The sequence below is a fragment of the Dendrobates tinctorius genome, unplaced genomic scaffold (genome assembly GCF_039654945.1).
Source record: "Dendrobates tinctorius isolate UK_male_01 unplaced genomic scaffold, ASM3965494v1 ptg000020l, whole genome shotgun sequence".
NCBI lineage: Eukaryota > Metazoa > Chordata > Amphibia > Anura > Dendrobatidae > Dendrobates > Dendrobates tinctorius.
The window spans coordinates 19,813,840-19,839,292 of NW_027361688.1; the positions used below are offsets into that span (position 1 = coordinate 19,813,840).

Below are 25,453 nucleotides of genomic sequence, written 5' to 3' on the forward strand. Positions count from 1 at the left end.
AGTAGTGTCAGGGCTGGGATCTTCTTGTACCTCCTCAGCTGCAGTCTGCCTATTTTCCTCCATGTCTGCGTGTAATGTGCATTCAGAAAGCACCAGAAGTTCCCGGGTACTCTGCTTGTGACATCACTTCCACGCTGGAACGTGGCCGGAATGCATGGCGTCTTGGGCAGGAAATTTGGACATGGACTGCTGGAGCTACATGCTAGAGGATCCCTGGGACGGTTTCTTTCAAATGAAAGAGGAATCTTTCATCCCTTTTAGATGCTGATGTGCTGAACCACGGTCTCTACCCTTATAAGAGACTCTGATAAAGAAGAACCCTTAGGGTAGGATAAAAGGTCTTTGACTATGAAGGTGTGGTGTCCCTACAATCTGTATCTACAAAGCTCAGTAAAAACCATATGCCCAGTAAGTACTGCTGGTATCAATAAGTTTTAAGGCATCAGATATGAAAAAAACTGTTCCCGAGTCAAAAATCCTTAAAAGATTATCTTCATCACAGGCCCAAACCTTACAGTACAGAAAGAATGGTAAACTGGGATGCTAAAGTTATCCTAAAGGAGGAAGAAAAGCATTAATTTTTCAGAACCAGTGACTATAGCCAACGACTCCAGGCGTGCAGAAGGCAGAATTGCATGGTGTTTCTCGCAGTGGCAAGAAATCTTGTCAGACCAGTAGGGGCAAAAAGGGTTTTCAGTTTTGCCTTCTCGAAGGCCATAAACAACATCTGTCTTCCAGTGGCATAACTGCAAAGTTATGCGCCCCGGTGTGAACTTGCAAATGGGGGGGCCCCCATGCCAAAATATTTTCCACCCAAATTCACATTTTCCCTATTTTGCGCACTATAGTTTTGTTGCAATGTTTTATAGTGCAATATTTAATAAATACATGCATAATTAACAGGGCTGCCACTAGGATTTTCAGGGCCCCATACTGGTAAAACTTTCAGAGCCCCTTTGAATCTCCACCCAGGCTCTACCCTAGCCCCGCCTCCACCCCTCAAACATTCCACAGTCCCAACAACCTTTTGGGAAAAACTCCACTTCTACACCACATCCTAACCAATCGCACATCTACAGTTCCCATCACCACATAAAGTGGGTTTGGAAAGTATTCAGACCTCTTTAAATTTTTCACTCTTTATTTCATTGCAGCCATTCAGTAAATCCCAAAAAAGTTTGAGGGGAAAAAAACAATCTACACTCTGCACCATATCTTGACTGGAAAAAAAAATGTAGAAATATTTGCAAATTTATTAAAAAATTAACTGAAATATCACATGGTAATAAGTATTCAGACCCTTTGCTCAGACACTCATATTTAAGTCACATGCTGTCCATTTCCCTGTGATCCTCCTTGAGATGGTTCTACTTCTTCATTGGAGTCCAGCTGTGTTTAATTAAACTGATAGGACTTGATTTGTAAAGGCGCACACCTGTCTATATAAGACCTCACAGTGCATGTCAGACCAAATGAGAATCATGAGGTCAAAGGAACTGGCCAAGGAGCTCAGACAGAATTCGGGCAAGGCACATATCTATCCAAGGTTACAAAAGAATTTCTCCAGTGCTCCTAGGTTCCTAAGAGCACAGTAGCCTCCATATTCCTTAAATGGAAGACGTATGGGACCACCAGAAGTCTTCCTAGATCTGGCCGTCCAGCCAGACTGGGCAATCGTGGGAGAAGAGCCTTGGTGAGAGAGAGGTAAAGAACCCCAAGATCACTGTGGCTGAGCTCCACAGATGCAGTAGGGAGATGGTTGACTCTGTAGAACTTTCTCCTATCACTGCAGCCCTCCACCAGTTGGCCCTTTATGGCAGAGTGGCCCGGAGGAAGCCTCTCCACAGTGCCAGACATATGAAAGCCCACATGGTTTGCTAAAAAACACATGAAATCCCAGACTATGAGAAATAAGATTCTCTGGTCTGAGACAAAGAAAACATTTTGGTGATAATTCTAAGTGGTATGCACTGCCCAATACAATCCCAACAGTGAAACATGGTGGTGGCAGCATGATGCTATGGGGGTGTTTTTCAGCTGCAGGGACAGGAAGACTGGTTGCAATTGAAGGAAACATGAATACGGTCAAGTACAGGGATATCCTGGATGAAAACCTCTTCCAGAGTGCTCTGGACCTCAGACTTAGCTGAAGATTCACCCTCCAACAAGACAATGACCCTAAGCACACAGCTAAAATAACAAAGGAGTGGCTTCAGAACAACTCTGTGACCATTCTTGATTTGCCCAGCCAGAGCCCTGACCTAAACCCAATTGAGCATCTCTGGAGAGACCTGAAAATGTCTGTCCACCAACGCTCACCATCCAACCTGACAGAACTGGGGAGGATCCTCAAATCCAGGTGTGAAAAACTTGTTGCATCATTCCCAAGAAGACTCATGGCTGTACTAGCTCAAAAGGTGCTTCTACTCAATACTGAGCAAAGGGTCTGAATACTCATGACCATGTGATATTTCAGGTTTTTCTTTTTTAATTTGCAAAAATCTACCCCCCCCCCCCCAGACAAGATGCGGTGCAGAGTGTACATTAGTGAGAAATGAACTTTTTTGGATTCACCAAATGGCTGCAATGAAACAGTGAAAAATTTAAAGGGGTCTGAATACTTTCCAAACCCACTGTACGTAGCTAGCAGCTTATGTTTCGGCCAAGTATGTGTTTTTGTTTTGTTTAGCCGCTGCCACGACAAGGTAGACTTTCTCTTTTTTTTTTTTTTTTTTTTTTTTTTTTCTGGGCCCTACTCTACTGTAACTTACTAAACATTTGGTAAAATATTCAATACAATTTAGGTATATTGGTGGTTTTTCAACTTTTAAAATGACCAATAATGTCACAAGGGACAAATACCATCGCACCATGATCAGACCACATATTGCCACCATATAGTTGTGAGCAGGTAGCTGGAGGCAGAGCAAGAGTTAATGTTAGTTTATTGAACAGGGATATACTCCACGCAGGGAGGAGGGTTAACAGGTAAGGCAAATGGTAGGCTACAAAAGGCAGATAAGGGGATGGGCGGTAATAGAATGGTTATAGCAACAGTTCTGAAGGGTTAACTTATCAGTCCGACGGCTTCCTGTTTGTAGATTCCTCAATGCAAACGGTGGCGCCTACACTGTCAGCGTGTGAGGAATCCGGTGTAGAGCTGAGTTCTGGCTGCAGCGGTGAGGCCTCGGTGTCTTGTCCGGGGTCCTGTATTCATTATGCGGGGTGAAGTGCAGTCTCTCACTATCAGAGCTGAACGTAGCTCAACTAACGTAAGCCGGGAAGGAATGGCACAGTTCACGGTCAGTCACCTTGTCCTTTTTATATGGCACACACGCAACAATTGCTGTCCCGGAGTGTCTGGCACCTAGTGCTGTGGAAGCCATTGGGTAGACAGCAGTCTGGTACTCAGTCTCTGTATGTCAGAGTAGGGGATCTGTAGCGCAGTCCTGCACCACCACGGTGCTCAGAAGCAGGAGCACCCGACTAACCGTGCTGCAGATTCCCGCCAAGTCGAGTCTTTTCATGCGCTCCCCTGCTGCATCCTTTGCCATGCCCCCTGCCTTCGAATGCAAAGGTTGGTCCGGGTCTCTAAACTTCCCCCTAGCAACAGAGGAGACAGTTCCGGACCTGGCGCAAGAGAGGTACCCCCGGTCCTTCTGCTAACATAGTGATCAAATAATACCACATACAAGGAACAAATGCCTTCACTCCATGACCAGATCATATATTGCCACCACAGTGACCAAATAATAGCGCATATAAGGAACAAATACCACCACACCATGACCAGATCACATATTACCAACACATAGTGACCAAAAAACACAATACTAATGCCATTATACACAGGAGATCTGTACTTGGTATACAGTGTCTGTGGACAGGTAATAGTGATCACCAGTGACATTATACACAGGAGCTCTGTATATAGTATAAGTGTACCGGTAACACACCAGTGATGTCTCTAGTTGAAGTGCTTTATCTACTCTTTACTTTTTCATCTAGCTCAGACCGCCATCACTTCTTCCAGACAGGACTTGTGTCTGCAGAAAAGAACAGTTATCTAGAGCACATTCCCCAAACTTTCCCCAACCTCTATACTACGCCAGGTGAAGAAAAAAGTGACAGTGTCGCCCTGCTCAGTAGCAGGACCTCTCCTCCCCACACTGAAACAGTATCCTCAAAAATATCCTTTAGTTAGCCCCCTACAGTAATATCCCATATTCTGGACCCAACATATCCACCCATTCTGCCTCATGTCTCTCCATAATAGTCTAATACAGCCCCATAGTATAACGTGACTGATGGTGTGATATGTTATGTGGGTGTCATTTTGTGTATATTTCATAATGTTTTCTTGTGGCCATGTATCATTTCGTGTATTCCCCATATTGTCTGGAGTCTCAATTACCTTCCAAAAGGCTGATAATTGAATTAACTCACTTACTGTCTGCAGCCTGACTGTACATAGTTTCTTTGTCTATTGATGTGTACTGATAGGCTAATTGTGCATTGTATTATGAAACTAGTTGGTTGACTTCTAAGGAGGGAACAGAATGTGAGGGTGTACTGAAGGACACTGGGTAATTCTAAAAATAGCCTCATAGCCCAGAAAGAGAGGCTGTGTACCCACGTTGGCGTATTTAAACGCTCAGGAAAGTGATCCCCCTTCCCAGAAAACGTGCGTTTCTGCGCGCTTTCTGGGAACATTGGAAAAGGCTAAAAACGCTCAGCAATGCGGAAATTAATGAGCATGCTGCGTTTTTAGCCGCTAAGCGATTCCTGAGCATTTAAAAACGCATGCATTGGCACAAAAAGCCAAAAACGCATGCAATTTAATGTGAAGCTTCTTTTAAGCGTTTCTGCAGCGTCTGAGCCGGCACAAACGCTGCGGAAACGTTTAGACGCAATGTGGGCACACAGCCTTAAAGATCCTGAGACTGAGAGACCACATCTCATCACACAGCACGTCAGAGAAAGGGAAGCGTGTGGACCCATTTTATCCTCCGGCTGCTGGATATTGGACTCATCTCCCTGGAGATTTTATCCTGTTACTGAACTTCATTTGTGTTCTGGACTATTGTATCCTCAGTGTGGTGGATTGTTTATGGACCTTCTAATTTTGCCTATAATAAAGGTCTTGGGATTGTTCACACTTCCCTCGCTCTGTTGATTGTGTGGTATCGGAGAAGGACCCCATAACAGCGCCCCATGCCAGTATAATGCACCTCATACTGTTAAAAAAAAAAAAAAAAATTCTCCTCACCTGGCTGAGCTCTAGTGGTGTCTTCCAGTCGATGCATCTGAGGTGCACAGCGTCGTTCTGACAGCCTATGATTGGCCAGGCTCGGACACACGGGCAGTTACTGAGCTGGGAGAATCCTGGCGCTGGGGCCCATTGTGCAGAACAGAAGAGGCCTGTTGTGGGCCCCCTCTGCTCATCGGGCCCTATACGCCAGTTGGGACTGTAATGCCCTGATGGCGACCCTGCTGGGCGGGCCCCGTCGCAGCTGCGACCTCGGTAGTTATGCCTCTGCTGTCTTCCCCAAAACTACAAGAGATCCTGATATTGGGGCTTCAAGACCTTCAGGAGTGATATCTACAGTTCCATTGATGGAACAAGGCAGGGGCCACTATTTTTAATTAAAATAAAAACAAAACGGGGACTTACAGAATCTTAAAAACGTTAACCACCATGTTATGTACAGAATATTCAAAATGGAATCTATAGAGTCCCCTGTTCCACTGATGGGCAAGAATTTAATAACTGCGACAACCTATCTTCAAGAGGCTTACTACCACGTACCCATGTAAGGGGGTGGGATAGAATTGCCTCCTCCTTGCTCTTTCCTCTAATTGTTCTCAGTGTGATTTTTACATGTGCTAATCTTTGTCTGTTAATATTTGTGGTACTGCTACATAGCAATATGTATTGCCTCTCACATTTATGGTACTGCCACATTCATACATGTTACCATTCTCTGTGGGACTATGTATATTATGTTGTGTTCCTTTAATGTAGTAATGTTTACTATGGCTCATGTACAGTTTAGGGAAAGTGAAGTGCACCCTTCAGACATTAGAGGGGGCACCTTTAGTATTATAGTTCTCATAGATAAGGGTAAGTGTAGTTTCCTTGGGGGCCACTAGATGGAGTCATACTAGTGTGCACAGTTAGAAAAGGTTATAGTTAGTGTATAGAGGGTTAAGTGTAGGAGGGGCTGCCGGGTGGTAAGACAGGAGTTTTTAGGAAGTTGGTTCAGATGGGGCCAGGGTGCCCAAAGTGTCCACATGGGTTATAGGGACGGCTCGGCAGCCACGCAACGTTAAATAGCTGCAGCCCACGTTATCCACGGCCACTGGGTATCATTGCAGTAGGCCAGTACAGGAGAAAGATGTCATAGCCTGGGCGGACGCCTTTTAGAGCAGGAGTTGGTTGGAGTGAGGAGTTGAAGGAAGCAGGAGCTTCGATGGGGACTGTACAGACAGGCCGGATGCTTTACTAGAAGCAGCAAAACCAGGTGGCTGATTTCGAGTCTTGGGTGAAACAGGCCGAAGCTTTTGTCGTTATGGTGCGGTTAGGCCAGGAAGGATCTTGGGAGCAGTCTAGGACTGTCCAGTCCGGACGTGTACCGCATAGACGCATCAGCAAAGTGGGAAAAGGTGAGGAAACAAGTGAATTCCATGATGTGCCAACTGTGGATGTAACGTGTGAAGTACTAAGTAAAGAGAATTGTTCAAGTTGTCCTGGACTGTCTCCGTTACTAGGGGTCGCCTGGAAGAAGGGCCGTCGCCACCTGGGAAGTGCCCAGGGGGACCTGAAACTGGAGACGCAAGTATGCTGAGAAGTGAAATACAGTTTTCTGTGAAGGAAAGTCGGGACACAGATGCTTGTGACTCTGGCCATGACTACAGTCCTGGCCTCCCCTTACACCCATATATCCATCTTATTGGAAATTTGAGATTTGCCCTCATGCGAGGACACAAGATCTGTCCTTAACTGAACGTCCTTCCTTTCAGGATCTATTCGGCTCCTTGACTATTTACAAAAATCATGCCACAAGTGATCTAACTCATAAGAAGGCAAAACATCTGTATCATCCCCTACTTGGACAAATTCTTATTGATGGCTCCCTCTGTACCACAACTCAAGGAGCATCTGCAGACCGCTCTCCAGATTCTGGCATCTGTAGGTTGGCTTCTGAAACAGAAAATCAGACCTGGATCCTTCTACCAAGATTTTCCTGGGAATCTAAAATTCCCAAAAGCAGACCTCTTTTCTACCGATGAAAAGGCAAAAGCAGTTAAGATCAAGGGTCTGTTCTCTGAAGAACCGAAAGACTGTCTCTATATAATTTGCTATGATGGTCCTGGGGTCCATGACATCCTGCATCCAAGCCATTCCTTGGCCTTTGCATATACAAAAATCCTGCAATGTTCTTTCCCACTGGGAAAGATCTCCTGGGTTCTCTCAACAGAATCTGCCTTCCATACCATATAAAAGCCTCCCTGAATTTGTGGCTTCATCCAGAAAATTTGGCAAAAGGAACACTAAGGATTCAGAATCTTCTGACACCAGTGAGGACAGATGCCAGCAAGAGTTTGGGAAGCTGTAATCTGCCAAGTGGCCTTCCAAGGAACCTGGCCACAAGAAATCGCCAGTCAAACCTCATACTTCAGGAAGTTAAAGGCAGTAGAAAAGACCATCAAGGCAGCAACAACTCTGATTCATCAGTTTATTCGGACGACATGACTACAATGGCCCACCCGAGACATCAAAGGAGCACAAAATAAGAATCTCTGAGAATATGCACCTGGGCACATCACCACCACTTCCTGTCAGCTCTCCACTTTAGAATCTGACAACATATAAGCAATTTTATTTTTTAAGCAGAAGGGATACATACATCTTGGAGAAAGGAGTATGAAAACATATCTTCCAGATGATTGAGAGATGGGGGTTATCCATAGGTAAATCTGTTTGCAAATCGCCAAAAGTAAAACCCTATTTTTACCTGGATCCCAAGGAAACTTCAGCAAGGTTGGATGCATTTGCCCACCCGTGGAAGGTCAAGCTCACTGTTTCCTCCAATCCCCTTGCTGCCAAGAACGCCGCAAAAAATCGGGGCAGAAAGTGTCAAGACTATCCTCATAGCACCGATATGGCCAAAAAGTGGATGGTTTGGGACCCTAAACAGCCTGAAGATGGAGGGCCCACTGGTTGTTCCTCAGGTTCAGCTCATCCTCAGCTGCTGCATCACCCAGCTATGTGGATGACTCAGAAGGCGTCATCCACGTCAATAAAAGCAAGAAGACTGCAGAAACGACGTACATTGGACAGCACCGACAGGATTAACCTACAGCGCGGGAGAACTTCAAAAGGTACTTTGGGTGGGTATACAGGAGATGGACAGTGGGGAGGGGGGTTGTTTAACCATTGCTGGGCTACAGCACAGGTGCTGAATAAGGTGTTCGTTTTAGTTGTCACTAGTTTTTTGTCTTGTTAGGTTCCCTTTTAAGCTCCTATTTCAATAGAAATCTGGCGGCTCATAGCTGGATAAAGATTTCACAGCCGTCTCTCGACTGCATCCAAGAAGATCCAATGGCATCCCATTGCAGGATTTGAATATCGTGCTCAAGGGTCTAACCGTGCTTCCCTTCGAACCAATGTCCTTGATACATGGATAAATTGTCATGGAAAGCAGCGTTTCTAGTCGCCATAATGGCTAGAAAGGTGATTGAAATCCAGGCTCTCTATCTATCAGGGAGCCCTACCAAAAGATCCATGGGGTTAGGGTGGTTCTCCAGCTAGACCATCAGTCGTACTAAAGTTACAACAGACTTTCATATGTCTCAGCAGATGGCCCTCCCTTTTTTTTTCCGAATCTGACAAATGGTAGAGAAGAGAAATTCCATGCGTTGGATGTCTGCAGGACTATTCTTCTTTACTTGCAACACAGAGGTCTGAAGGAGAGATCAGAATCTTGTATAATACTATAGACCCAACAAAGGGGAAGATCTCCAAAATGCATTAGCAAACTGGATTAAGAAGGCGATTTGCAAATCATAAGAGCCAGAATTTTATCACCAAGAATTGCTGAAGGCTCATTCCTCTGTCTTCTGGGCTGAGCACTTGAAGTCTTTCAGGTCCTCCCTAGCATTTTATTCTTTTGGTATTGCTCCTGTGATGCTGTCATGGAGGGTCTTTAGAAACCAAATTACTCGTAAGTGTAATTCAATTTTTTTTTTTTTTTTTTTTTTTTTTTAAATCCAAATTGCTTTAATTCCTGTGAAGCACCTGAAGGATGAATAAATTATTGCATGTGGGAGCGGTTCTTAGTGGTGTAACTTTTGCTGTATTTTCTGTCGCACAAACCCCTCAAAGTCACTTAAATCGTGCTGTGGTCCCAAAAAAAACTTTGTTGGAAAAATGTTAAAAGGGTCAGCAATTTCTCTCTTCCAACTTCTTAGCAAAAAATAATTTGGCAAATGTTTAACTGTTTTGTATGGTATAACTCTGGTTTAAGGGCATCAAAATTTAGAAGCTTGAAAATTGAAAAAAATTTCTAAACTTTTGCCAAATTTAAGACCCTTGCAAATCATATCTACCTAAATTTACATGTACCATGTGTCACGAAAAAAACATCTCAATCACTGGGATCCACTAAAGCATTTCTGTTATTGCCTCAAAGTGACACTAGTTAGAACTGGAAAATTTTTGCCTGGTCGGGAAGGTGAAAATGGGCTTTGGAGTGAAAGGATTAAAATATATATTTATTTATTAATTTTCCTTCTGTTACAAGTTAGTAATTTGTAAGTTCCAATTTTTGTAATTACCAATTGAGGTTTTTATTTAGAGTAAAGGCACCACTGGGCATGAAAAGTCTCCTACCACGAAGTCCTCCATTACGCCTGAAGCCTTCTGGCCTACCTGATATTGCTGATTTGATCGTAAAGCGTTATTGCAGAAAGATAATAGTTATGGTGGGAGCTGGAATTAGTACAGCAAGTGGGATACCTGACTTCAGGTGAGTGGCTGCTGCTTATGAACGGGGGGAATAAGCCAATGTTATGGCGGAATCAGAAATTTTGGGGTGGTGGAAGGAAGGGTAGATGGTCGGTCACAAATTTTCTGGTGTTTTAGCTGCATTTGTGTAATTGAGTAATTATGACTTATTTCCCATTATTACAGGACACCAGGCTCTGGCATGTACGACAACCTGAAAAAGTACAATATTCCGTACCCAGAAGCCATCTTTGACATTGATTACTTTACCTACAACCCTCTGCCTTTCTTTACACTTGCCAAGGAATTATATCCGGGAAAATACAAGCCCAATGTGGTTCATTATTTTCTGAGGCTGCTGCATGAAAAGGGCCTACTATTAAGATGTTACACGCAGAACATCGATGGACTTGAGAGAAGTAAGATCATATACTGACCATGAAGGTTTTTATAAATCTGCTGTAATCAATCTTTCTTGATCCAGATCTCCAAATCCTATTTCCCTTTTTTTTTATATTGCCATAGTTAAATAAAATTGTCTGCCAGCAGTCAACAGTAGGGGGAGCTTTAGGGGCATCACTGAAGACATTTATAACTAACTTTAATGGCTGTAGTCGGCTCATCTACACATCTATTTCTTTCAATTTTCAGTGGCTGGGATCCCTCCAGAAAAGCTTGTTGAAGCTCATGGAACTTTCGCCTCTGCCTCGTGTCATCTGTGTTATTCACCTTTCTCTGCTAAAGTGGCACGGGTACCTATTAATTATTTTACTATTTGTCCAGCATGAAACCTTTTTAAAATGTATGCTGTTGAGAAAGAAATGAGACCAATCCCGTAATAAAAAAAGCTGCAGTTAGGCTAGTTTCACACTTGTTTTTTGCGCTGGGTGCGCAGTGCAAACGCATGCAAAAAGCGCATCATGCATTTTGCATTTTTTTTTTTTTTGCGCATAGTTTTTAACCACTTTGTTGCAAAAGAAAAAACGCGTGCGATTTTAAACTGACGTGCGCATGTCCATGTGCACGGCTGCTTTCCCATAGACTGTAGTGTGTTTTTTTTGTTTTATGTGTTTTTTTTTTTTTTTTTTTTTTTTTTTCTTGCGCATGCGTTTTTTGAAACAGGTTGGACGGACCAAAAATGCGCCTGGGCACACAATACAGAAAACGCATGTGCACGCAAAACGCGTGCAAACAATAGACCATGCACACCCATGTTAAAGATGGGGGATTTGAATGTATGCACACAACGCCGCGCTAAAAAAATGCCAGTGTGAAACCAGCCTTAGCTTTTCATGAACAAAGGTATTTTAATTCTATGGCTTACTGCACATTGCCTCGCCATCGGACGCCTCTGCAGTAATCGGTGGTGGATGTTTTCCTAGGTAAAAAAAAAGCAGCACTGACCAGCTCTTTGCTATAGAGCCTAAGCAATGCGGTGCGCTAGTCCGATTGCTGGTTCTGACCAGCTTCAATGCCCCTGCGCTCCTCCAAAGCTGACAGTTCGGGCCAGCAGCACCCATAGAAACGAGACCCAAAAAACATCTGCAAACGTTTTTATTCAGAAAACGCAGTTAAAACTATTACACGTACTGTAGGTAAATTGCAGGTAATCCACAGCCAAAGCTGAGTTTTTACTGCCAAGAGAGCAGGTTTTGGCTGCAGGCTCGGACTGGCTCATAGGGGAACAGGGGAATCCCCCAGTGGGCCCCTGTGCAGACATCGGCCCCCAACCTCGCTATATGGTTAGTACTAGGTATAATTCGCATGATTTTACTCTGTACCTAAAAAAGCAGCATCTCATCATTCATTAACCAAACTACCCAGTTTATTATTATATAGGTAAATTTGTGAACGAGGGTAGTGTAATATTAGTGTGCAAGTGAAAAGTGGGCCTCCAAAGTCATTATTACTGGTGGGCCTTTGGCTCCCCAGTCCGACACTGGCTACAGGGAAAAAACATGTGTGAACATGGTCTTATCTATATAGCACAAAGCTTGTAAGTGTAGCGGTGCTTGAACGACACAGCAGGGCAGGACTCAAACACAGTACAGTAGACAAGGAGGCAGAAACAAAACACCGGCTTTATTGAAAGAGTATTATATGCTGGAAAATGAGACTAACAATTGTAATAACAGCAATGGGTTCAAAGAGAAATCTGGAATGTGTCAGACACTGCGCTCCGGCTATTGCAATACAAAGTTCAATACAAATAGTATAAAAAATTTCTACATTCTACTAACTTCTTACTTGGCTTTCGATAATCGGGTCTCACTGCTACAGTGCCCTGCCCCTGCTAAAGATCCTTGCTCTACATCCTAACACAGTTGAACACTGGTGTCTCACTCAGCTCTGTAGCGCTGAGACAGTCTGGTAGCTGCTGATTGGTCCTGATGTAGTGGAGCAAAGTTTGTTCTGTTGAGCTACTCCTTCTGGTTAACGTATGTGGGTAAATCTTATTTCCAGTGTCAATATTAAAAAAAAAAAAAAAAAAAAAACTGGTACCACAGCGTTGTTTTCTCTCAGGTTTCAGGTGCTCCAGGAGACCTATCCTGGCTGTGAGATGCGACTCTTTCCATCCAAAACGGTCCTGGTGATCGATCCTGTGGTCATCGGGCACTAGCTTCTCCCGTGAAGTCGTTAATTAACTTACCAGTCTCTTGTTAGGACAGACTTGTAGCCCTGCCTGTCCCTCACAGGCACAAGGCTCTCTTCACTTCTTGAACCATCACACTTCCTGCTTCTTTTTGAAAACCAACACACAGCAAACTGCAGGGGACAATTAACTAGTCCAATTGCGCACAAATCGGAGGGGAGCCTTCTCTTAAAGTCAGTGTCATTCAGTTCTTAGCAGGGGCTGACCCCCCTACATAAGCGCGGCACTGCTTGTCTAGAAAACCAGCCACCGCAGAGGGAGACAATATGCAGTAAGTTACAGGAGTGGAAAGCCCTCCATTCCTGAGAAGCAAGTCAAATTGTAAATGTACATTTTTATGTTGGGGGGGGGACTTTAAAATATGCTCTTGGTTTGTGTAGTGTGGCTCTCATAACATATTTTATTTCTTACAAGGATTGCATCATGGCTGGTCACTTTCCTCGTTGCAATGTCTGCTATGGATTTGTGAAGCCGGATATTGTTTTCTTTGGTGAAGACCTTCCAAAAAGTTTTTACAGATTTTCTGAGGATTTTCCAAAGGCAGATTTGCTGATTGTAATGGGGACATCACTAAAGGTGATAAATTAATGGTGGAAGTGGGATTTGGTGGGACCCCACCTCCCCATTGTAGTGTGGAAGAACAATGAAGGGGGAAGCCTTTTTAGAAGTGGGGGCAGGAAACTCCACCCTCTTATGGGGGACACCCTCCACCACCTCTTTTGTAGCAGTCAGTATGGCTGTTTAATTTTGGTGCTAGTTGTCAATCTGCGTGTGACATTCCATCTATATTGGCTTTATGCAGCAAACCCATGGTTCTGTCCTATGTATTGTACATCCCCTTCCAGAAACATCATGTAGTCAAATCTTTCCAGATTAGGAACTAGAAAGTGCTGTGGTAGCCCAGAACGCAAGCATTTCCTTGTCAGGAGATTATGTACAGTGGGGAAAATAAATACTGGATACGCTGCAGATTTTGCAGGTTTTCCCACCTACAAAGAATGGAGAGGCCTATAATTTTAATCAAAGGTACACTTCAACGGTACGAGACGGAATCTAAATAAAAACCAGAAAATCATATTGTATGATTTTTACATAATTTGCATTTTATTGCATGAAACAAGTATTTTATACAATAGAAGAAAAACTTAATATTTGGTACAGAAACCTTTTGTTTGCAATTGGGTCAGACATTTCCTGTAGTTCTTGACAAAGTTTGCACACACTGCATCAGGGATTGTGCCCCCCCCCCCCCCCCCACCTCATCCATACAAATTTTCTCCAGAACCTTCAGGTTTCGGGGCTGTAGCTGGGATACATTGAGTTTCAGCTCCCTCCAAAGATTTTCTATTGGGTTCAGGTCTGTATAGTCTACTTCAAGACCTTGAAATACTTCTTGCGTAACCATTCCTTTAGTTGCCCTGGCTGTAGCTTCCAGCACAACAATGACCTGAAACAGTCATGACCCATCTTCAATGCTCTTACTGAGGGTAGGAGGTTACTGGACAAAATCCCATGATACATGACATCATCTGTCATCCCTTCAATATGGTGCAGTCGTCCTGTTTCCTTTGCAGAAAAGCACCCCCCAATTGTTTCCCTCCACCATGCTTCACGGTTGGGACAATGTTCTTAAGGTTGTACTCATCCTTCTAAACCCCCCCCCCTCCTTTCCGTTCCCCAAACATGGAGAGTGGAGTTGAAACCAAAATTCTATTTTGGTCTCATCTGACCTAAAGACCTTCTCCTATGCCACCTCTGGATCATCCAGATAGTCATTGGTGAACTTCGAATGGGCCTGGACATGTGCTGGCCCTGCAGGATTTTAAGCCAAATCAGCGTACTGTTACTAATGGTAATATTTGAGACACTGGTCCCAGTTCTCTTCAGGTCATTGACCATGTCATCCCATGTATTTCTGAGCCGATTCCAGACCTCTCTCAGAATCCTGTTTACCCACGAGGTAGGATTTTGCATGGAGCCCCAAATCAAGGAAGACTGACAGTCATATTGTTTGTACCGTTTTCTAACAATTGTGCCAATAGTTGTTGCCTTCTCACCAAGCTGCTTGCAGGTCTAAAATTTTGTCCCTGGTGTGCTTTGACAGCTCTTTGGTCCTGGCCATGATGGAGCAGTTGGAGAAGGGAGTGTGTGGACTGGTGTCTTTTATACAGGTGCAATTAATACAGATAATGAGTGCAGAGTATAGGGGGCTTCTTAAATAAAAATGAACAGGTCTGCGAGAGCCATAATTTTTTGCTTTGTTGGTAGGTTATCAAATACTTATTTCAGCAATAAATAGCAAATTATATGAAAATCAATGTGATTTTATGTGTGTGTGTGTGTGTGTGTGTGTGTATATATATATGTGTGTGTAATATATATATAGTCTCACAGTTGAAGTGTACCTACAATAAAAATTTAAAGACCTCTCCATTCTTTGTGGTTGGGAAAACTTGCAAAATTGGCAGCGTATCAAATACTTAGTGGGGAAAATATGTAAACTGTATTCATTTCCATTTGTTGCCTAAGCATAGCTCATGGAACCATCTTAGGCTGAGTTCACACGTGGCGTTTTTTTCGCATTTCCGCGGCGGTTTTAACCGCGCGATTTTGACGCGAAAACGCGAAAAATAAGCATCCCATGCATTCCTATGGGATTCCGCAATGCTGTACTAATGCTGCGGTTTTTACCGCGGCGGAATCGCTTCACGGTGAAAACCGCAGCATGCTCATTAATTTGCGGAATCGCGGCGATCCCGCACCCATAGGAATGCATTGTTCCGCTTATTTCCCGCATGTGGCTGTGCACACCATGCGGAAAGTAAGCAGAACAATTGCGGATGGTACCCACGGTCCGGAGGAGAGGAGACTGTCCTCCGGGCTCTGGGTACCATATCCCTGTAAAAAATAGAATTTAAAATAAAAAATATTGTTATTCTCACCCTCCGACGTCCCGCGCAGCCTTCCCACTTCTCTTCACGCTCTCGTTCCCAGTAGTCCTTTGCAAAAATGCCCGCGATGGCGTCCGTTCTCGCGGGATCGCGAAGTCTCGCGGTCATTCGCGCGACGTCATCGCGGGCATTTTCGCAAAGGACTACTGGGAACGGATGCGCGGGACGTCGGAGGGTAAGAACACCATTTTTTTTTTTTTTTTTTTTTCCATTTTATCTTTTACTACTGATGCTGCATAGGCGGCCTCAGTAGTAAAAAGTTGGTCACACTCGTCAAACACTATGTTTGACGAGTGTGTCCAACCTGTCAATCAGTTCTCCAAGCGATGCTACAGATCGCTTGGAAAACGCTAGCTTTCTGCAAGCTAATTACGCTTGCAAAATGCTAGTTTTTCCCACGGACTGGAATTCTCGCGGTAATTTCCGCGAGAGTTCCGGTACGTGTGCACTTAGCCTTAAAGAGGTTCTTTGACACTGTCTTTTCTTAAGGATAGGATATTAACAAAACCAGTCAAGTGAATTCTAAACCAATCTGCTGAGTAAGATCATTTAAAGAGAAGAAAAAAAAAAAAAAAAAAAAAAAAATTTGGACTTTTCAGATAGATGTGAAATGGATACCTAAGGTCCTGCAATAGTAGAACATGAGGAAAGAGACAGGGTTTTTCTGATTTGCTAATATTATTATACCTACTACATACTGGGATAGGATCTTTGAGGTAGGAATCTCTTTAACCCCTTCATGACAAAGCCTCTTTTGACCTTAATGACCAGGCCATTTTTTTTTTTTGCAATTCTGACCAGTGTCCCTTTATGAGGTAATAACTCAGGAACGCTTCAACGGATCCTAGCGATTCTGAGATTGTTTTTTTTTGTGTTTTGTTTTTTCGTGACGTATTGGGCTTCATGTTAGTGGTAAATTTAGGTCAATATTTTTTGCGTTTATTTGTGAAAATATCAGAAATTTGGCAAAAATATTGAAAATTTTGCCATTTTTGAATTTTTATTCTGTTAAACCAGAGTTATGTGACACAAAATAGTTACTAAATAACATTTCCCACATGTCTACTTTTACATCAGCACAATTTTTGGAAGCAAAATTATTTTTTTTTTTTTGTTAGGGACCACATTACATTGGAAGTCACTTTGAGGGGTCTATATGGCAGAAAATACCCAAAAGTGACACCATTCTAAAAACTGCACCCCCTCAAGGTGCTCAAAACTACAGTCAAGAAGATTAACCCTTCAGGTGCTTCACAGGGACTAAAGCAACGTGGAACGAAGAAATGGACATTTTAAGTTTTTCCAATAAAAATTTTCTCTTTTCTTTTCTTTTTCTCACATGGGCAACGGATAAAATGGATCCTAAAATTTGGGCAACTTCTCCTGAGTACACCGATACCTCATATGTGGTCATAAACCACTGTTTGGGTGCTCGGAAGGGAAGGAGCGCCATTTGACTTTTTGAATGGAAAATATGCTGGAATATTCAGCGGTTGCCATGTCGCGTTTGGAGAGTCCCTGTGTGCCTAAACATTGGAGCTCCCCCACAAGTGACCCCATTTTGGAAACTAGACCCCTTAAGGAACTTATCTAGATGTGTAGTGATCACTTTGAACCTCCAAGTGCTTCACAAAAGTTTATAACGCAGAGCAGTGAAAATAAAAAAACACTTTTTTCCCCTCAAATGATTTTTTTTAGCACGCTATTTTTTTATTTTTACGTGGCTAACATGAGAAACTGGACCACAAAAGTTGTTGTCCACTTTGTCCTGAGTGCACAGATACCCCATATGTGGGGAGGAACCACTGTTTGGGTGCACGGCAGGGCTCAGAAGGTAAGGAGTGCCATTTGACTTTTTGAAAGGAAAATTAGCTCCAATCGTTAGCGGACACCATGTCGTGTTTGGAGAGCCCCTGTGTGCCTAAACTTTGGAGCACCCCTACAAATGACCCCATTTTGGAAACTAGACCCCCCCTAAGGAACTTATCTAGATGCATAGTGAGCACTTGTAACCCCCAGGTGCTTCACAGAAGTTTCTAAAGCAGAGCAGTGAAAATAAAAAAAAATTTTTCCCTCAAACTATTTTTTTAGTCTGCAATTTTTTTATTTTCACAAGGGTGACAGGATAAATTGGACCCCTAAAGTTGTTGTCCAGTTTGTCCTGAGTACGCTGGTACCCAATATGTGGGGGGGGGGACCACTGTTTGGGCACACGTCGGGGCTCTGAATGGAAGTAGTGCCATTTTTCCCTTCACCCATGACGGCACCACCTGAGAGAGGGATCCGCCCCGCCAGGACAGGAACCTACTGAGACATAAGGGGCGGCACCTCTCCCCCGCTTCAGTTGGGTTCCTGTCCTGGAAGGAACCCCACTGTCGGCGGTGCCTGTCATGGGCAAAGAAAAGAAAATGAACCCAGCCCCGTCCTGGCGCGGGAAGAACAGGTGTCTCGCCTGTAGCGTCAGGTGCTGGATGCGCAGTCCCCAGGCCCTCCGGGGTTCCGGGTTTGTGCGGGCGCCGGTGGGATCCCCGGGGTCTGTGGGAAGCCCCCACCGCGCCGCCCTCCCCTCGCGCACGCCGCATCTCGATCCCCATAGCAGGGGAGACACTGGCGTCTTCCGGCCACTGACGTCAGCGACGTGTTGCATGCTGGGTGCGCCGGCTGACGTCAGAAGGGCGACGGTATAATGGCGCCGGGTGCGACACCGGCTTTCTGAAGCGGTCGGCCGGCGGTCGCAGGGGGGAGGGGAGAGACACGGAGGCGCGTCATTTAAAAAGGAGGCAGCAGCAAACAGGCGGTGCAACATGGAGTCGGAGCAGGAATGTTCAGCGTCCCTGCCTCCCTCTCAGCCCTCTGGCAGAAAGCATGGAAGCCATTCCAGCAGCAGTCGCCCCAGCCGCAGGTCGGGGGACTCCTCAAGATCCAAAGAGTGCAGGTCACGTGCTCCGACGCAGCCTCCGAGTCCGGTACCCTTGATTTCGGGAGGTGGTGAGTGATCTTCGTGAATGTTAGCATTATATTAATAGCTTCTGTTATATGCTTCACCCTGTAGGAAAGGCCCAGAAAAGCGGGAAGCAAGAAGAACAATAGGGATTGTGCTATATGTAAATCTCCCCTAGCAAGAGATTGGCAAAAAGATCTGTGCTGCGTGCATTCAGCGGACTATGGCGGAGGAAGCGCCTAGTTTCACAGCCAATCTGATATCTGCCCTAAGGTCGGAAATGGAAGGCTCAATTAAGTCCCTATTGAAAAAAGGGAAAAAAAACAGGAAGGATCCCCCTAGTTCCCCATCGGATTCAGTGTCCATGTCATCTCAGGCGGAAATATCATCCTCCTCAGACAGCGACATGGGGGGTAAACCATGTTTCCCCATAGAAGACAGATGCCCTCCTAAAGACCATTAGAACTACAATGGGCCTACAGGAAGAAAAGGCAGCTAAAACCCTAGAGGACGTCATGTTTGGAGGGCTTCAGAAGAGGAAAAAACTAACCTTTCCAGTAAACGAGAAAATCCAGGCACTTATTGAGAGAGTGGAAAGCCCGAAAAATCGGGGGCCCTTCCATCCACCTCCAAGAGACGATATCCCTTTGATCATAAGGATGCGGAGATATGGGACAAAATCCCCAAAATAGATGCAGCAGTGTCCAGGTCCTCCAAAAGGTCGGCCCTGCCACTGGAAGACGCAGGGGTTCTTAGAGAACCGCTAGACAAGAAAGCGGACTCATATTTAAGGCATGCATGGGAAGCGACAGCAGGAGGACTAAAATCGGCGATAGCGGGCACTTGCACGGCACGCTCCCTCATGATCTGGCTGCAGCAATTAGAAGAAAAGCTGGCTTCAAGGGTCCCAAGAGAAAATCTTATCGGAGATGTATCTCTTGCACGGGGCAGCAGCTTTTTTGGCCGATACCTCGGCAGACTCTATGCGGATGACAGCCAGGGCAGCGTCACTATCAAATGCTGATAGACACGCGTTATGGTTTAAGGGCTGTCCGGGTGACCTTCAGTCCAAGGCCAAATTATGCTCTCTCTCTCCCCTGCGATGGTCGATTCTTGTTCGGCAAGAACTTGGACGATATTCTGGAGAAAGCAGGCGATAAGAAAAAAGGCTTCCCCAGATTCCCTATGGATCAGAGGGGGAGATTCAATAGGGGGCGTCCTCCCGCTGACAGGAGACGATGGGAGGATAAGAGAAAAAAAGAATCGGGGTTTGTTTGGTGGAGGCACCTCCACCTCAAAGAAGTCGCCACAGTGACGCCAGTATTCCAGTGGGGGGGAGATTGGCACTCTTTTTCCAAGCTTGGGAAAAGATCTCCTCCAATGCCTGGATCCTGACCATCCTAACAGAAGGCCTGAAAATTCCCTTTATTCGTCAGCCAAAACCCGTGGTCGTCATCACACCCATCAGGAAGGTGACCGAAGAGCAGGTGGCCTTAGAAACAGAGATCCTGAGCCTGATAGACAAGCGGGTACTCTCCGAGGTACCACGCATACAGGAAGGAAAGGGGCTCTATTCACCCCTTTTTCTGATTAAAAAAAAAACAAAAAAAAAAAAACAGATCAAACATTCAGGACAATCATAAATCTCAAACGGCTCAATCTATGGATAACGAACTCGACCTTCAAGATGGAATCAGTAACTACGGCGGTGAAGCTGCTACACCAAGATTGCTTCATGGCCGTAGTCGATTTAAAGGATGCGTATTATCACATCCCTATCCACCCAGATTACCAGAAATGCTTGAATCTAAAGTGCTACCCTCAAGGCACACTAAGGCACTTTCAGTTCAGGGCTCTTCCGTTTGGCATATCTATAGCCCCGAGAGTTTTCACCAAGGTCATAGCGGAAGTGACAGCCTTTCTCCGGATTCACGACACTGTCGTACCATACCTGGACGATTTTCTTATAGTGGGCAGCTCAGAGGACCACTGTACAGCGCAGTTGACCCGGGTGATCAACACCTTGCAGGAATTTAGGGTGGATAGTCAATTTCAAAACAAAATTGCAACCCCTAAAAAAAAAAAAAACAGACCTTCCTAGGATTTATACTAGACTCAGAAAGGCAAGAGTGTCTGCTCCCAGAGTCCAAAATAGAAAAGGTGCAAAATCTGGCCTTGAAGGGCCAAAACAGACCACGTATGACATTAAGAAGAGCAATGTCCCTGCTAGGTACCCTAACATCCTGTATTCTGGCGGTCAGGTGGGCTCAGTTTCACACCCGGCAACTCCAGGGGGAGATACTAACAGCACAAAGATCGCTAAGAGGGCGTTTAGAAGGAAAGCTGGAGCTTTCCTTAAAAACCAGAGACTCTCTCAACTGGTGGCTGGATGAGACAAATCTGACCTTGGGAATACCGTGGGACAGACAGACAGACGTCAGATATAATCTTAACAGATGCAAACGGGTGGGGGGCACACCTAAGGGGCATCATAGGTCAAGGTTCCTGGACGCGTCAAGAAAAGGAAGCATCCTCCAACCTGAGAGAACTGTGGGCAGTGAGCAAGGCCCTAAGTCACTTTATTCCGCTACTCCAGGGTCGAAATGTACGCATCATGTCAGACAACAAGGTAGCGGTGGCATACGTCAACCACCAAGGAGGGACAAGATCACACTCCTTAATGGAAGCAGCGAGAGACATTCTGAGCAGAGGAGAGGAACACCTACACTCCCTGACAGCCTTGCATATAAAAGGGGCAGAAAACATAGAGGCAGACTTCCTGAGTCGCAATACCCTGAAGCAGGGGGAATGGGCACTAAACCGGTCCATTTTTAAAAAAATAACTCCGCTTTGGGGGAAACCGGTGATGGACCTCTTTGCCAACAAGCACAACAGGCAAACAGAAAGGTTCTGCTCTCTAAACCCGAGAGAAAAACCATGGGCAGTGGACTAATCGCACATCCAGTGGAACGTCAGGCTGGCTTATGCATTCCCCCCAGTGGCTCTAATTCCAACAGTTGTCAGAAAAATCAAACGATCAAGCCAGGTTGATTCTAATAGCTCCATTTTGGCCAAAAAGGCCCTGGTTTGCTCTGCTACGAAGGATGTCCCTCTCCGATCCATGGGTTCTGCCAGAAATCCCGGACCTACTAGCTCAAGGTCCAATATTCCACGCTCAGGTCAAAGGATTCCATCTGACGGCGCGGAATTTGAAAGGTCGCTTTTAACGGATAGAGGGTTCTCCCCCGGGTTGGTGGCCACCCTGCTAAAGAGTAGGAAACCAGTGACTACTAACATCTACGGCAGAACATGGAATAAGTTCCTGCAGTTTTTAGGTAGGCCGTTAGGAAAAGAACCCCGATTAATGCCATCCTGGAGTTCTTACAATCGGGGTTGCAGATGGGGTTAGCAGTAAACACACTTAAAGTTCAGGTGTCTGCACTAGGGGTGCTCTACAACTGCAAATTGGCATCAAATAGGTGGGTAGCCAGATTTATTAAATCCTGCCATAGAGCTAGGCCTATCCCAATACCCCGGATAGCCCCCTGGGATTTAAACCTGGTGCTAGAAGCCCTTACAAAAGATCTGTATGAGCCATTACATCAGCTACCCCTAAAGTTTCTGACCCTAAAAACAGTCCTGTTAGTGGCCCTTACGTCAGCCCGCAGGATAAGCTACTTAAAGGCTCTCAGTAAATCCACCTTATACGCAAGCCTTTCAGGATAGGGTAGTGTTAAGAACAGAACCCGCTTATCTGCCCAAAGTAGCATCAGATTTCCATCGGCGCCAGGAAATTGTCCTTCCATCTTTCTGCAAGAACCCAAAAAATCTGGGGGAGGAAAAATTCCATAGTCTGGATGTTGAGAGCTCTCGTAGAATACGTATCTATGACTAGCCAGTGGAGGAGGTTCCAGTCCCTATTCGTAGCTTTTCAGGGTGCCAGGAAAGGCTATGGGGTTTCAAAAGGGACTATTGCTAGATGGATTAGGGAGGCCATTAGTGTAGCCTACACAGCTAGTGGTATCCCGATTCCTGACGGCATCAAGGCTCATTCCACCAGAGCCGTGGTGACCACCTGGGCTGAAAAAGCAGAGGTATCGATTGAACAGATTTGTAAGGCCGCTACCTGGGCCTCACCTTCAACCTTCTTTAAGCACTATAGGTTGAATCTATCCTCCTCTGCTGACTTAACCTTCGGTAGAAGGGTGCTGCAAGCGGTGGTCCCTCCCTAAGGTGTTTCGAAGTCTCCAAAAATCTCTCAGGTGGTGCTGTCATGGGTGAAGGGGAAAACCACCATAGTTACTTACCGGTAGCCGGTTTTTCCGGAACCCATGACAGCACCCGTATATTCCCCCCCCCCCCCCCCCCTTTCACCATATGGGTGTGCACAATTCGTAGGGTGTTGAGTGTTGTGGTGTTGGATTAAACATGTAACTAACCGGGAAGTCCTCTCAGTGCTCTAACCCAACTGAAGCGGGGGAGAGGTGCCGCCCCTTATGTCTCAGTAGGGTCCTGGTGGGGTGGATCCCTCTCTCTCAGGTGGTGCTGTCATGGGTTCCGGAAAAACCGGCTACCGGTAAGTAACCATGGTGGTTTTGAAATGCACACTTTGATGGAATGGTCTGCGGTCGTCGTTACGTTTGCAGAGCCCCTGATGTGCCTAAACAGTAGTGACCCCATTTTGGAAACTAGACCGTCCAAGGAACTTACCTAGATGTCTAAGCACTTTGAACCCCCCATGTGCTTCACAGAAGTTTATAACGCAGAAACGTGAAAATAAAAACTTTGTTTTTCCGCAAAAATAATTTTTTAGCCCTCAACTTATTTGCCCAAGGGTAACAGGAGAAATTGGACCCCCAAAGTTGTTGTGCAATTTGTCCTGAGTATGCTGATACCCCATAAGTTGGGGTAAACCACTGTTTGGGCACACATCGGGGCTTGGAAGGGAGGGAGCACCGTTTGACTTTTTGAATGCAAAATTGGCTGGAATCAATGGTGGCACTATGTTGCGTTTGGAGACCCCCCTGATGTGTCCAAACAGTGGAAACCCCTCAATTCTAACTCCAACACGCCCCTAATCCCAACCCGAACTATAACCTTAACCACAAGCCTAACCCTAATTCTAACCCTAATGTAAAAGTAAAAATATCTTCTTTATTTTATGTTCCTACCTATGGGGGTGATAGAGGGGGGGGGGGTTTATTTACTTTTTCATTTCATTTTGATCACTGAGTGATCAAAATGAATCTAATCTGCAGCCGTCAGATTTGGGCAGGCGCACTGCGCATGCGCCCGCCATTTTCCAAGATGGCGGCACCCATGGTTCAGGACACCGGGAGCGACAGCGGCACTCAGTAGGCACCAGGGGGTGGGGGGGAGTGGAGGGAGGCGGGGGTAGCTGATGACAGCGGCGGCACATCGCCGCTGTCATTCAGTGGCGGGGGCCGATCGCCCCCGCCAGCCGGTGTGTGTGGAGGGAGGGCACTATCGCTCTGATTGGCTGTTTCACTTTTAACAGCCAATCGGAGTGGTCGTAGCCACGTGGGGGCGAAGCCACGCCCCCTGTGGTGAAGAACAAAGCCCACTGTATCTGCGGGTCGGGTGACCTTTTAGTGACCCCGGTCACCCGACCCGCAGGGGGGCTTTAAAGTCATGATGCCACATAGGTGTCACTGGTCAGATTAGCACAGGTTTTCATGACGCCTATGTGGCGTCGTTGGTCGTGAAGGGGTTAAACAAACTGTCTTTCCTCGTGCTGGTGTAGCGCCCCCAGGAGTATGGTCGCCACAATCGCATTGCCTTCCTCCAGGAAGGGTAATGTCATGCTTGGAAGCAAGGAAGGGTCTCTCTAGCAGTTGTGAGGAGGGCAACGAGTGTAGTCGTGTGGAGAGAAGCTGGAGGTTGAGCTGAGGACAGAGCTCCCTCTGTTATGAGCTCATTTTCTGCTCCACCAGTTGAGAGTTCCCCTTCCATTCTCCCTCTGGTGACAGGAGGTAGTGAGGTTGGCTTGAGTGGTAGTGATCAGCCACCTGGTGAGGAAGATAATGATTGGATCTCTGGAGTATCAGACTGGATATAAGACAGCCAACGCCCTATCCAGGTGCTGGTGATTCAGTTTGTTTCTCAGGTCTAAGACTCAGCTAGGACTCGGCTCTGTTCCAGTCTTCTCAAAGAGAAGTTTGTTTTTTTGCTAATGTTCATACTTGCTCTTGTTGGTCTTTTCTGTTTTTTGTGTGGTCGGCCAGCCCGGCTGGGCTGTGCTGAATTTCCACTCTTATTTGGCAAATTACTTTTTTTTTTTTTTTTTTTTTTTTTTTTCTTCTTTATTAGATTGGCCTCTCTTTGCTCTGTCTCAGAATATTTCAGAGTGCTGATATAGTGGAAGAAGTCTAGTGACTTCAGGGTTAATTTTGCTATCAGTTGTGTTGGACATTTTGTAGGGTTTTTTGGCAGACTGCAGACAGTGTCTTTCCTTTCCTGTCCTTTCTATTTAGTCGGGCCCCATCGTTTGCTCAGCCTATTTTCCTGCCTTTGTTTGTGTTCATCATTTTTTTTCACCGTCAATACATGTGGGGGGCTGTCTCTCCTTTGGGGTCTGCTCTGGGGCAGTTAGTCTTCCTCTTTTCCTGCTTTAGGCTTATCTAGTTTGTCCGGTTGTGACGAAGCGTCTAGGACCAACGTAGGAACGCTCCATGACTGCTGCTAGTTGCGTGTTAGGATCAGGGTTCTGCAGTCTGCATAGTTACCAACCTCTTTGGTTTTCTGAGACTTGGCTTGTATTGTTTATTTCCTCCTCGGCTACCCGATCATAACATCCCTCCCAGTGAGAGCGCATGATCTGGAGCCTGGTCTCCACGGTTGTATGGATACTGAAGGCCCTGCAACAGAAACTGGAGGAG

At 45.5% G+C, this 25,453-nt stretch overlaps 1 protein-coding gene across 6 annotated transcripts in view; it reads left to right on the forward strand.

Moving 5' to 3' along the window:
- Positions 1–25,453, forward strand: part of LOC141083516 (NAD-dependent protein deacetylase sirtuin-3-like) — a 56,540-nt gene that overhangs the window by 27,661 nt on the left and 3,426 nt on the right. For 5 of the 6 annotated variants that reach the window (XM_073567829.1, XM_073567831.1, XM_073567828.1 and 2 more), the window contains exons 3-6: positions 9,861–10,031; positions 10,196–10,428; positions 10,661–10,761; positions 13,077–13,238. In XM_073567829.1, coding sequence (XP_073423930.1) covers positions 9,861–10,031; positions 10,196–10,428; positions 10,661–10,761; positions 13,077–13,238 — 667 coding nt within the window. The remainder of the gene's footprint in view (positions 1–9,860; positions 10,032–10,195; positions 10,429–10,660; positions 10,762–13,076; positions 13,239–25,453) is intronic. The other variant, XM_073567833.1, reaches the window with a different exon arrangement.